This window comes from Eleutherodactylus coqui, chromosome 10 (genome assembly GCF_035609145.1).
Source record: "Eleutherodactylus coqui strain aEleCoq1 chromosome 10, aEleCoq1.hap1, whole genome shotgun sequence".
NCBI classification, from domain to species: Eukaryota; Metazoa; Chordata; class Amphibia; order Anura; family Eleutherodactylidae; genus Eleutherodactylus; species Eleutherodactylus coqui.
The window spans coordinates 56,176,010-56,189,607 of record NC_089846.1 but is presented as its reverse complement, the minus strand read 5'-3'; the positions used below and the strand labels follow the sequence as shown (position 1 = coordinate 56,189,607).

Below are 13,598 nucleotides of genomic sequence, written 5' to 3'. Positions count from 1 at the left end.
AAAAATAAATATTTGGGAAAATAAATCTGCACTGTGCATGTCCGACGGCTCGCTGTCCGGACCATTTGCCATACAGATGAAGAATACAGAAGACAGGTATGCGGGGTCGCCAGCCAGGGTAAGAGCCGGATTCCACTGCAGGCTTCCACATGCAGAATCTGGCTCTACTGTGTGCAGGCGGTAAGCTAGGTGAGTCTCTGTTATGTTTCAGCCATGGGGGAGTAATTTTTAGAGCAAACATGTATCTTGGACAGCTTTCCTACTAATTAAAACCAGACAGTGACACATTTGCCATTTTCCAATTGTTCTTTATTTTCTGATTGTAGTTCTACTTTCTATACATGACTGTGGGGCAGCCATATTGCCTGAGGTGCAGTTAGCAGCATTTAGAGTATGCTTTATTGCAGCCTCATGGGCCACAGACACAATAGACAGGAGCTAATTCTTTGACTTCTATGGGAGAGTGTTGTGGGCATGCTCTATGACCTGTGCAGGGATGGAAAGAAGGTGAGCTGTGACATCACCTGTTGTAAATGGTTAATCTTGTTTACTCTATATACAGGTGTCACCTCTCATCCTATTCCTGCCAGTGATGATAATGACGTGACTGCTCTGAGGTTTTCTGTACACAACAGGAATTGTCAGACTATTATTAGGCTTATTCGTTAGAGAGAAAACTGCAGGATTTCAGGATTCTTTAAAATAAAGATGTTGTCATTGTAAAGAAATAAAAAAAACACCGCATATTCTTAAATAATATGTTTAACATAACATCATGATATATAGTAGTAGGTCATTTTCTGATGGCACATCCTCCTTAAAGGTATCTGAGGGCCATTAGCTGCCCAGAAGGAAATTTCACTTTGATGAGCTGATCCTGAGCTTCACGCATCCAGTGCTCAGTGGGGTTGCGATATATTCTTTCATCTCACTCCATAAGTCTCATGGCATTGGATATTTACGCCCTTTTGTCATTGCTTTTTGTTCCTTGCAAAAGATACTATACCGAACATTATGAGAGCTACGATGAGGATGACAGCCAGGCAGATAGCAATCACCCCTCCAATAAATGGAATATAAGACAGACCGCTTAGATTTTCATAATCGCCTGAAATCCCTGCATAGAGAAAACACAAAGTATTACAAGGTGTGTCAAAAGTTAACTGCATCGACCAATGAGTGCTTAAATGTATATACAAAACATCAAGTGACAGGGAGGGCATGTAGTCATAGGACTGGAGGGGTAAAGATCTTGTCTCTCCTACAAGCTCTCTCATAAGCCCCTGCATAGGAAAAAAATATTATTTACTACTAAAACCACAATATGGGTTTTACTGGGGTTGTCTCATGAAAACACCACGACATGCCCTATTAGGGCATAGAGGGGTGCCTCCTGCAGCTCTCTACGAAGGGAGCTATTCCATAATGGCCGTGTATGTAATGCTACTAGACTGCTGGAAAGGAAACTTATGGCCAGAAGCTGCTTTCCCTATGGTCACAGAAACACTGAACCCATTTTAATTAAATAATGGTAGCTTCCATAAGGAGTTTCGCCAAGAGAGAAAGATCTCCACTAACCAAAGGACAGTAGATCACTTTCAAACCGGTGGTTGTCCAACTGTCGGAAGTCCCTACCGCTCCTCAGAAAAGATGAAAGTGCTTGCATAAATAAAGCTCCATGTGTGCTGTACTCTATTCATTTCAGTGAGTGTAGTGGAAATAGTAGTGTTCAAGCACTCTGCAGTCTCTGGCACTCCCACTGAAATAAATGGAGTCACAATGAACAAACACAACCGCAGCTCCATTCATGCAGGGACCTCTAGAACATGCTTTCTCAGGAGCTGTCAGGCCACCACCAAACAGAAAGTTATCGTTTGTGGGTAGGGGATAACTTTCTATCTCGGCACAGCCCCTTTAATAACATAAATAGCTGGCGCCATGCTGATGGTTTGCCAATTCGCCCGTTTGCATGTTCAAAATGTCTTACCCCCCACCTGTTTAGGGTTCTGTACTGTACAAACATAAGTTCTTTGGTCTCATCATGTAATTTTGACTTTTAAATGTTAAAGACTCCTACAAGGGTTTGCACTCTGCACAATGTAACTTTCCTATTCTGCTTCTACAAATTAATATTTTGGAACTGAAATGTGCTATATTGGATGGGTAATTACTAGAGATGAGCGAGTATACTCGCTAATGGCAATTGCTCGAGCGAGCATTGCCCTTAGCGAGTACCTGCCCGCTTGAGACAAAAGGTTCGGGTGGCGGCGCGGGGAGCGGTGAGTAGCGGCAGTCAGCAGTGGGGAGCGGGGGGGGGGGGGAGAGGGAGAGAGAGATCTCCCCTCCATTCCTCCCCGCTCTCCCCCACAGCTCCCTGCCCGCCGTTGGCAGGCACTAGTAATTACTAAAGCTATTTGGTCTTCACATAGTAAACATTTATTACCCATCTCTACTCTGTAGACTGGCAGGTAATCAATTTTATAACTTTAACCCCTTGAGGACCTAGCCAATTTTTTGTTTTTCATTTTTGTTTTCTCCTCCCTGCTTTCAAAAAATTATAACTTTTTTTCTGTCGAGAGAGCTTGTTGTTTTTTTAATTTTTTTTTTTAGGAGGCAAGTTGTATTTTTCAATGGTACAATTTACTATACTGTATACTATACTGTTTACTATACTGAAAAACTGTAAAACATTTCTAAGTGGGGTGAAATAGAAAAAAATGTAGTAGCAAAATTTTTTGGGGTGGAGGACCTTGCTTTTACGGTGCACATTGTGCAGCAAAAATGACTTGTTAACTTTATTCTGTTGGTCAGTGCAATTACGGCGATACCAAACTTATATTTTTCTGTACTGCTTCTAAAAACATAAAATCTCTTTGTTTTTAAGAAAAAAAACTTGCCATCACCATGTTCTGAGCACTATAACTTTTTTATTTTTGGTCAATGAAGCTGTGTGAAAACTTGATTTTTGAGGGTTAATTTGTAGCGAAAGCTGCTGCGTATGCCCTAGATGGCAAAAGTAACAAACAGAAGTCCTGAATGGTATAAGCCTCGATATATCACTGGGGGGCAAGATGACCAGACTCACGTATTTTGGCCATGTGATGCGAGCAGAGTCACTAGAAAGATCTATAATACTTGGACAGATCAGTGGCAAAAGAACACCCGGCCGCCAAAGAACACGATAGCTGATACTGTCTAAGCTGATACTGGAATGGATATCACACAACTGAAAGAAGCGGTGCAAAACTGAAAGGATGGAGGGAAGGAGCCTTTAGGGTTGTAAATGACAAAACGGCTAAAAATAATTTAGGGGTAGATAAGATTTTTTGGTCGCTTTTTATAAAAAAAATCTTTTTTAGAGACAGGATGTCCAAAAAAGCGCAATTCTGGCATTGTGTGTTCTTATTTTCTCACAGCATTCACCATGTGGTATAAATAATGCATTATTTTAATTGATTAGATTTTTATGGATGTGGAAACACCGAATAAATTTTTTTCATTTTTTGTTTTTGTAATAATTAAAACATTTTATTTAACTTATTTGTACATTTTTTTTAACCCCCATAAGGGACTTGAATTGGCGTTCATTTGATTGCTTACACAATATACTGCAATACTTCAGTATTGCAGTGTATTGTAATTTGGCAGGCATTTTGTTAAGCCCTTAAGCAAACAGCCTTTGCTGCCCTAGGGATGGAGCAGGATTGGAATCTCTGGGATCCATGACAATCTTCTGAACAGGGGTCCTGAGCTACTCAATCCTCCTATCTACCTGACCACAGTGAGGAGAAGTTTAAAGGGGTTGTCCGGCCATAAACATTAGGTCTCATTACTTCTGTTTGCCCATTACAATGCACTTTGTAATATACATTGTGCATTGTAAATTAGGCAAACAGAAGTTATTCACTTACCTTTTACGATGCCCCCCCTGTGTTGCTCCTCGGTTGCCATGGGTTCCGACAAGTCTCTTGTCTTCTTCTTGTCGGGACGACAGAGACACGCTTCTCCAGCACAGCTCTGCGCATGTGCAGAAGAACTTCATCCGCTGGGAAGCTCAGTTCTGCCTGCAGGGGAGGCGTGGCTGCTGGCTCTTCATCTCCAAGGTAAGAATTAGTGGAGGGGTGGGCTCTCGCAGGGGGGGGGGGGTGGAGAGGGAGAGATGGATGGATGGATGGATGGATGGATGTGTGCAAGGAGGGGGGGGGGGTGCAGTGATGTGTGTGTGTGTTCGTGGTGTCTGGAGACCCGGCTGTCAGAAGTCCCGGGGGAAGGGGGAATGGGGTGGAGAGGGAGAGATCAATGGATGGATGGATGGATGTGTGCAAGGGGGGGGGTGCAGTGATGTGTGTGTGTGTGCAGGGACCCGGCTGACAGAAGTGGGGGGGGGGGTCATTGTAAGGGGGAGGGGCACTATGAGGGCATGTGTGTGTGGGGAAATGTTTTGTTTTACTTTACTTTAGCAGGGTGGGGGGGCAGTAGGTAGCCTTGCAGTGGGGGGCTGCAGGAGAGTTCTCTCTCGGCTCTCCCCAGCCCCTCTCCATTCACTATACACTCATGCCAGGATTTTATTGTGAACCATGAGTGTATAAGTGTCCCCTGGCTACAACCCCTCTGAGTATAGTATGCAGCAGGGGGCGGGGCCTGGGCGGGGAGAGACTGTAGAGCAGTTCAATAGAGGTGGGCGTGTCGTGGGCGGGGCTAGGACGTGAGCTGAGGGAGGCCATGAAATCCTGCCTTTTCATGTCTCTTACTGCCATCGGGAGTGCACACACAGAAGAGGGAGAGCGCAGAGCATGTGAGAAGGCAGCACAGAGGCGCCATCTTTGAAAGCTGCAGTGAAGATCAGATTCTAAGGTAATAAACTGACATTGCAGCTGATCTGCTGGCCGGTTTGAGCCCCTGTATGCTGTGTGTTACTATCCTTACTGAAAGGGAAGCAGCAGCATTATAAAAATTTTTACCCTGTGTGGCCGGACAACCCCTTTAAATGTAGTGCTGTGCAGTTTATTCCACTTACTCCAATGCTGGATAAAGTCTCTCTGCATAATACTGTGGTTGACTCTGCAGGTATAAACCTCATCATCCACAGATGTGACACTGAAAGATAATGAAGTGAGATATGTCAAGCCGGGAATCGGCAGGATCACCCTTTCCATCATCTCCTCCGACATCTGTTGTCCATTCTTGTACCACATCATGAAGATGTTCTTTGGGTAATGTCCATATGCCAGGCAGTTGACCCTGACCTCATCGTTGTCTATAGGGATTTGTGTCACTCTCACAACTGGTGCCTCTGTAAGAGGAAAACGCAGAGTAAACTGCATGGATAAGGTTCTATTTTTCATCAGAAAATCGCCTATTGTTAAATCAAGTATTAGTGTAAACATATTTTTAAAGAATCCTTGATGGTTATTTTTTTAAACTATCAATGTCATAATCTCTATTTTAAAAATCCTGAAATCCTGCAATTTTCAAACTGACCACTAAGCCTAAACTGAAAAGTTTTCTCTACAGATTAGGAAATGTCAGACTGTCATCTCATTATCATTACAAGCAGGATTACACTAAAAGGTAAACACCTATATATGGATAACACAGGATCCACCATTTACCATAGGTGATGGTCACAGCTCACCTCCTCCAGCTCCCTGCACAAGTAACACAGCATACCCACAACACTCTCCTATAGAAAGCAATGGATCAGCTCCTGTCCATTGTATCTATGTCCCTTGAGACTGCTGTAAAGCATATCTCTAAATACTGTTAACTGACACTCAGAGAAGATGGCCGGCCCCTATAATCATGTACAGAATATAGAATAAAAATCTACAATCAAGAAATAAAAACAGATTAGAAAACTGGTATATGTTTCACTATCTGGTTTTAATTAGTAAAAAAAAAATATAGGTGATACATTCCCTTTTAAAAAAACAAAATAGTCACAAATAACCCGATTAGAAGAGCTTTGCGCTCTAGAAAGTGTCACCATTTTCAGATTGACCTGGATTGCCATAGAATCTTGGCCACCTTTACCATTATCGGTATTATATAGCATTATCCCTGAGTTTAAAGTGTTCTGAGTTTAAAGTGTTGCCATGGTGGCAATAGCAGTAACACTGTAGTGATAGCAGTCAATCATGACTTGCCATTGGGGGACCAATAACATCGGTCCTGCCACGGTTAGTCAGTGTATCCGTCAGTGTTTAAACAAAAACACAAAAACAGCCACAAAAAAACAAAAAAGGTTCCTGATATGATCCCGTCTCATAGTCACCCATCCCATGATCAGTGTAGTGTAATATGTCGTTACTCAATGTAGTGTTAGAATATCTGTTAGGGTTAAAAAAAATAAGCGACAAACCAAAAAAAACAAAAAGGTTCCTGCTGTGTTCTGCATTCCGTCCTGTGGTCACCTTCTCCCAGTGATCCTCAAGTGTCTTGTGGTGCAATAATTTTTTTGGTGCTTTTTAGGGTGTGTAATACATTTATATAAAGTACCGCCTGCAGGAGGTTCACTGTGGAAGCTTATGCAATTGTTGCATCTGGATCAGACTCAGCTAGTGAGGAGGATCCAACTTTTCTGACATTATCTTCTTTATTATCAAGCGAGTCGGAAACCCCTTATACCCTGTTTTCAAATTCAAATGTTAAAAAAAATTCACAACACCTGTGGGTCAAAAAAAACTCACTCCACCCTCGATGAATTCCCTGAGGGGTGTAGTTTGCAAAATGGGGTCACTGCTTGGGGGTTTCAAATGTACCGATACCTCAGGGGCTACAAACATAACTTGGCATCTGAAAATTATTCATTCCAAAAGCCAAATAGCACTCCTTCCCTTCTGAGCCCGGCCGTGTGCCCAAACAGCAGTTTATCTCCACATATGGAAAACTGCAGAACAGGGTAATAAATTATGAGTTTAGTTTCTCTGCTGTGTAATAGAAAAAAATGGTTTTAAATTGAAATCTGCAAAAAAAAAAAAAAGAATGAACTGCTCTAATTTCTGATGCACTGTTCTGTAATACCTGTGAAACATCTAAACGGTTAATGCATGCCCTTAATACCATTTTGAACGCTTTGAGGGGCGCAGGTTCTAAAATTGTGTGATTCATGGGGGTTTTCTGATACATAGGCTATTAAAATCCACGTCAGAATTGAATTGGTCCTTAAATTTAAAAAATCAGCTCTTGAAATTTGCAAGTTAGGCCCAATGTCCACGGGTGAACTTGAAATGTGGAATCCGTGCGGGGCACCTGCGCGGACAAGCTGTAGTTCAGGCCACCCATAAAGAAACATGGCATTCCGGAGCTGAATTACAGTATGCAGATTTGTTTTGCAGACCTTTTGGTCCAGAAAACAAATTACAGCACGCTCCATTTCAGTGCGGTTCCCACACGGACAGCTTCCATTGAAGTCAATGGAAGCTGTCCAATCCGAGGCCCCGTCCGCAATTTAATTTGCATACGGGCCACGGATTCCATAAAAAATGGAGGAGTTAAAAAAATCTCCACTGCGCATGTGCGGCGGTGCACTGGCCGGCACTTTTGCACACATCCATAGTGCACAAAATAGAAGATGAGTAAGCAGAAGACCTGAATGGGTAAGCACTGTCCTCGGCCGCAGGCAGGGCCGGATTCTGCTGCGGGCTACCGCATGCGGAATCCAAAGCGCTCATGGATATTGGGCCTTAGGCTAGTTTCACACAGGCGAGTGCGATATTGCTGCAGGAAAAACGTGGCAAAAATCACAGTTTTGTTCAGGCAATTTTTGAGCATCAACAAGGCTTTTTCTTGTGAAAAACCACGCATTTTCTCACATGAAAGTCAAAAACGTTCTAATGTTAAAAACGCATGTTTCTAATATTTACAAAAACTTTGCATCGCACGAAAATCACAAGTTCAAACCATGCAATAAAAAGCAGGCTCCATGGCGAAACATAGGGTAAAAGGAAAAATGAAGAAATAAATCGCAAAACACTGAAAGATAGGGTACGCAGCGATTTTTAAATCTCGCAACATCGCTTGAGTTAAAACATTGCAAATGGGAGTGAAACCATTGAAAATCATTGGTTTCATAATTCTGCGTTCTCACTCACTCTCGCATGACGTGAAAATCATGCGATTTTATCGCCTGTGTGAAAAAGGCCTAAATGTGCTAAGCTCATACTTTGTGGAGTCCTAAAAAATGGGCCATGTCACTAACCTCTTAGGCCAGCTTCACGCGGCCGATAAATTCACGTGAGAGGCACAAATATGAACCCCATTCTTTTGAATGGAGTCATAGACATAAGCAATGCGATGCGATGCTATGCGGGAGACAAATTGCGGCATGTTGTGCTCTCACATCGCAGCCCCCATTATTTTCAATGGGGCCAGCGGCAGCATAGCACCACGTGCTAGGTGCACGCAATGCAAGTTCTCCCACTGAAAGCAATGGAAGAACTCTGCGATCCTCTGCCGCAGTTGTGACAGCCACAGCGGGGGATTCCCTGCATCCCCACAGTGATGCAAGGCTGTTTTCACATGAAAACGCCTTGCATCCTTGGGGATTTCACATGGGGGCGGGATTCACAGCCCCACATGGAGCTCGCCTGTGTGAAGTTAGCAAGTTAGCCTTAGGGCATTTTTATACTGGCGATCGTGTTTTTATACTGGCGATTTCTCCCTTGATTTTTTGAGCGCCAGCGCTGCTTTTTCTCACAAAAACATCGCTGCCGCTTGCGATTTTCTCATGTGATTTGCCGCATTCTTTTTGCGCGAAAGTCCGTAGGACTTTCTCATGTTAAAAACGCATTGCATCGCACACGTGCATTACGATGCAATAAAAAGAAGGCTCCATGAGGAAACACGGGAGGTATAAAAAATGGACATCGCAGAAAGATAGGACAAGCCTCGATTTCCTTTCTCTCACAACACTGCATGAGTGAAAACATCACGAATGTGAAGGAAACCATTAAAAATCATTGGTTTCATAATTATGCGTTTTAACTCAATTGCGCATTGTGCGGAAATCGCACGATTTTATTAACTATGTGAAACCAGCCCTTTTTTCCCCATTTTCCTTTTTTACTCCCCCCTGTTTTATTTATCTATCGAGGTAGACGTCTGAGGGCTTACTTTTTCTTTACAGGTGATGCTACCTGGTAAAAAATATTGGCAATATTAAAGCGGGGGAGGGCGGGGGGGATGTTAGACTGGGTGAGCAGTTGCTGGCTACCCTCTTACTGATAGTGGCACCGGGTGGTGCCTCTGCCTCTGTCTGCCATCACCATCACATACCACCAACCTGCTTGAGCCTTGCTACAGTACTTTCTAGCACCATGACCACAAGATATATAAGATAGTGTCATTTAAAAACTTTATCACATATAGTACTCACCTTTCTTATCAAATGTGAATCTTCCCAGTTCCAGCAGTTCTTTGATGTGTGGTATACATTCATTCAATGACATATTCTTTACGTCTTCAGCAATAGTTATATTTCTAAATAAATCTTCCACCATGTTTTCATGCTCTGACAATCCTGCTATCCATGTTTTGGTCTCCCAGTCAAAAACCATGAGAGGTTTTCCATTATAATGGTATTTCCTTACCAGATGAACTGTGCCATTAGGAAGGAGTGCACATCCGTCTATATTCTGAAGTATGTGATATCCTTGCAACAGGAAAAACATAAACTTTGTGTGACTGATAAGTTAGTCAGAGATGTGAGTCAAATCTTCGGAAACTATATATCCCCAAGCACAGCATTGCCCCCTCCATACTATACTGCCCTCATATAGGGTGGCATAGGAGAACTGACAGAGCTTCTTTAAAGGATTTGTCTTTTGACAACTCTTTATTTTTTTTTATCCCCCGAGGACATCATAGGTTGAAGCAATGCGAAATTCCTCTTAAAATCAAGAGTAATTTTCCTGCTGGATCGTTATCTCGTGCCTTTTAGTGTGTTGTTGAGTGAGTTGCTATGTAACTGTCCCCACAGTTGATCTATTGGAGTGGGTCAGTTGACCTCATAGCTCAGATCAGCATAATTTATGGAGTAGTTCCTCATCGATGGCCTCCCTTTTAGTATCCCTGGATTCTGCGGTGTGGTTGCTGGTGATAGCAGTAACAATGTGAGTCTAAATTCAGGATTCCTTGTTTACATTCTAGTTTCGGTTCTAGTCTAGTGTGGTATTGTTCCAATAGCCATGTCTAGTTCAATCTAGTTTGTACTAGTCACTGAGCTTCGTATGGTTGTCTAGTCCAGTCTTGTTTCCCAGTCTCTATTTTTTGTCTGCTGATTCACTGTTTGTATTTGCCTAGCCCTCGTTTATTATTCAGCTTACTCATTTGGCTTGTTGTCTGGGTACTAGTGCCCTCTTGTTCTCAGGGACAGTATTTCAGACAGGACTTGTCAGGAGAGATAACTGAAGGTTACTTAGGGACAGTGGTGTCTGATGTTAAAGGGTTTTTCCAGGGAAATACTATTGATGACCTATCCTCAGGATAGGTCATCATTAGTTGACCAGTTGGGGTCCGTTACTCGTGACCCCGACCGATCAGCTGAGTGGGCGCACACTGTCAGCGGTACAAATACACAGAGGTCGAAGTGGAAGCCTCCACGCCAACCTTTGTGTAGTAGCCAGCGCTTGTAACTGCAGGCACTGCTCTCATTGAAATCAATGGGAGCTGTGCCTGCAGTTACAAGTGCCAGCCTATGTTCACTATACCCCAGGTTTTTCCTGGCATAGATTTCAGGAGGAATTTACAAAGGCAGTATAAGTCCAAGTTCAGACTTCAAGAGGTTTACTGCATGGACCTTTAAGCTAATAATTTTTTAAAAATTAACTTTTATTTAAATAACTAATTTTAAAAGAAGAAGAACGAAACACACATACATTAGATCAAATAAGGAATTATGATGCGAGAACACATGCCACTAATGTGTAATGACCAATGAAAGTTTGAATAGCACAATAAGACTCAGCTTATGTAAATCATTGGCCGTAAAACATGACTTAGATAGTCTGATTTTGTCAAACATGTGTCAGATCATAGAAACAATCTGGCACACAGACGTGTGTCATATCAATGGAAGAACTGACTCACGTTAGTTTTTTTGCGAAGGAAAAGGGGAGCGTTACCCTTTTCGCGAAGAAAAAAGAGCGTTACCCAACGCGTTTCCCCCACCTAGTGGGTTCCTCAGGGGTTGTGATACGCTAATCCCAGTGGTGTACTGGGTTGTGGCTAAAGAGATGGTTCTCACAGAGGCCTCTTAGGTATCCAAGGCTGGTGAACTCGGATCTGAAGGTCTCAAAATTAGATCTATCGGAATATAGAATTAATAAGATGCAGTCAAAAATTGCTTTCAAGTGCACTATATTCACGGACAGATCCAAACAGTGGCCCAGATCGTGACAATGATCATCACGACTAGGGTCAATTTGAGAACATAACTATCCTCAAAATTCAAAATTTGGCCGGGATAATATAACCTAGTCCAATTTAGCCGTCTGATATAAACAAAGAATTCAGTCGCTAGGGTCCTATTTACTTTTCTATAGGTAAGTTAGCAGATAGATACTGCCTCAGGTAGTTATTTGATGAGCTAACCCCTGCACTAGGACTGACATGCCGCCGTTTTTTTCTTTTATTTGATTTCAGTTTTTGATCTGAGGTTCCTATTGCAGGGGTTAGCTCATCAAATAACTACCTGAGGCAGTATCTATCTGCTAACTTACCTATAGAAAAGTAAATAGGACCCTAGCGACTGAATTCTTTGTTTATATCAGACGGCTAAATTGGACTAGGTTATATTATCCCGGCCAAATTTTGAATTTTGAGGATAGTTATGTTCTCAAATTGACCCTAGTTGTGATTATCATTGTCACGACCTGGGCCACTGTTTGGATCTGTCCGTGAATATAGTGCACTTGAAAGCAATTTTTGACTGCATCTTATTAATTCTATATTCCGATAGATCTAATTTTGAGACCTTCAGATCCGAGTTCACCAGCCTTGGATACCTAAGAGGCCTCTGTGAGAACCATCTCTTTAGCCACAACCCAGTACACCACTGGGATTAGCGTATCACAACCCCTGAGGAACCCACTAGGTGGGGGAAACGCGTTGGGTAACGCTCTTTTTTCTTCGCGAAAAGGGTAACGCTCCCCTTTTCCTTCGCAAAAAAACTAACGTGAGTCAGTTCTTCCATTGATATGACACCCGTCTGTGTGCCAGATTGTTTCTATGCTCTGACACATGTTTGACAAAATCGGACTAACTAAGTCATGTTTTACGGCCAATGATTTACATAAGCTGAGTCTTATTGTGCTATTCAAACTTTCATTGGTCATTACACATTAGTGGCATGTGTTCTCGCATCATAATTCCTTATTTGATCTAATGTATGTGTGTTTCGTTCTTCTTCTTTTAAAATTAGTTATTTAAATAAAAGTTAATTTTTTAAAAATTATTAGCTTAAAGGTCCATGCAGTAAACCTCTAGATTTCAGGAGGAGGCGCAAGGGTGACCCAAGATGTGAGAAATGTATTAAGAAGCTTATGCCTATTAATATATTTGGTGCATCTTACTTACAACAGCACTTCTTTAAGATTAGCATGCCAGTTTTAGATAAATGTGCCTCATTATATATGGTATACTACTACTAACCATGCATGTAATATTGGCTAAAGTTGGAGCATAATGGTCACGTCATTTGCACTCCACCATTCCTGTCACTTCCTGTATACACCCATGTTTTGTGCACAATGAAGCCTTATGCACATGAACGTATAATGGCTCCCTACTACCTCAATATGGTGCTCAATGACTTCTGTGGAAGACTATTGTACCTCTTTATGTATCAGTTTTCATGTGAACATAGTAGTTTGCCAAATGGGAATAAAATGTGGAATGCCGATGTACTATGGAGGCCTTTTCAAGACCTAGAAGCCCTGTCTGCAAGGATCGAGCAATCCTATTCATTTTGCTGGAGCTTCCACCAGCCAAGACTCCAGTTTGAGCCTGTAGCCTTCATAATTCATATTTAGACCACTTTATGTTCCATGGATTTAAAAAACATTTTGGCGCACTTTTGTTTGTTTTCAGCACCATGGGCTGATTTATACAGCATCCCCCCTCTAACTTATGATCTATCTGGACTATAAAAATATAACTAGTTGATCTAGTTGAACTAGTCTTCACTTCTGAGTATGTGCCACTTACCCTCTGTGTCATTTAGATAATTCATGACTGCATATAAAATGTTTTGCATTACTCTTCGAAACCGGTGTTCATTAATACTGGCACCCCATAGAGATGTATTAGCAGCTTTAAACCAGGAAACTCTACGCTCTACCACTCCGTCATCACTAGTAAAGTGGAACAGAGTGATGTCATCAATTGTCCTTGTTGAATTGAATGAAGATAAAACGAGAGATGAATTGTAGATTAGAGTCGAGTAGAAATAATGAGAGTGGCCACCTATGCAAGAGAGAAGACATACGGAGGTTGTAGTTACACAGAGAGTCATGCCCTGATCAGTTTATACATTCTACTATATATATGAGTGGTGTCAAAGTTTATTGGGTACAAGTCTTGGTGCACATTTCAGATTG

General features: G+C 42.1%; 1 protein-coding gene across 1 annotated transcript; it reads right to left on the bottom strand.

Moving 5' to 3' along the window:
- Positions 1-746: 746 nt before the first annotated feature.
- Positions 747-13,341, bottom strand: LOC136579750 (major histocompatibility complex class I-related gene protein-like). The gene is made up of 4 exons (XM_066579810.1): positions 13,207-13,341; positions 9,377-9,652; positions 5,018-5,293; positions 747-1,117 (listed from the first exon to the last, which is right to left on the bottom strand). The coding sequence occupies exons 1-4, from the start codon at positions 13,253-13,255 to the stop codon at positions 972-974; spliced, it is 747 nt and encodes a 248-aa protein (XP_066435907.1). The 5' UTR covers positions 13,256-13,341; the 3' UTR covers positions 747-971.
- Between the last annotated feature and the right edge of the window lie 257 nt (positions 13,342-13,598).

What these genes read in the sequence shown, in the direction of transcription:
- LOC136579750 (XM_066579810.1), bottom strand. Translation starts at nt 13,255, where the DNA reads ATGCAAAACATTTTATATGCAGTCATGAATTATCTAAATGACACAGAG. An exon ending in TTATCTAAATGACACAGAGG is followed by an intron (nt 9,653 to 13,206) that starts GTAAGTGGCACA and finishes TCCTGTTGCAAG; the next exon opens with GATATCACATACTTCAGAAT. An exon ending in ATTCACATTTGATAAGAAAG is followed by an intron (nt 5,294 to 9,376) that starts GTGAGTACTATA and finishes TTCCTCTTACAG; the next exon opens with AGGCACCAGTTGTGAGAGTG.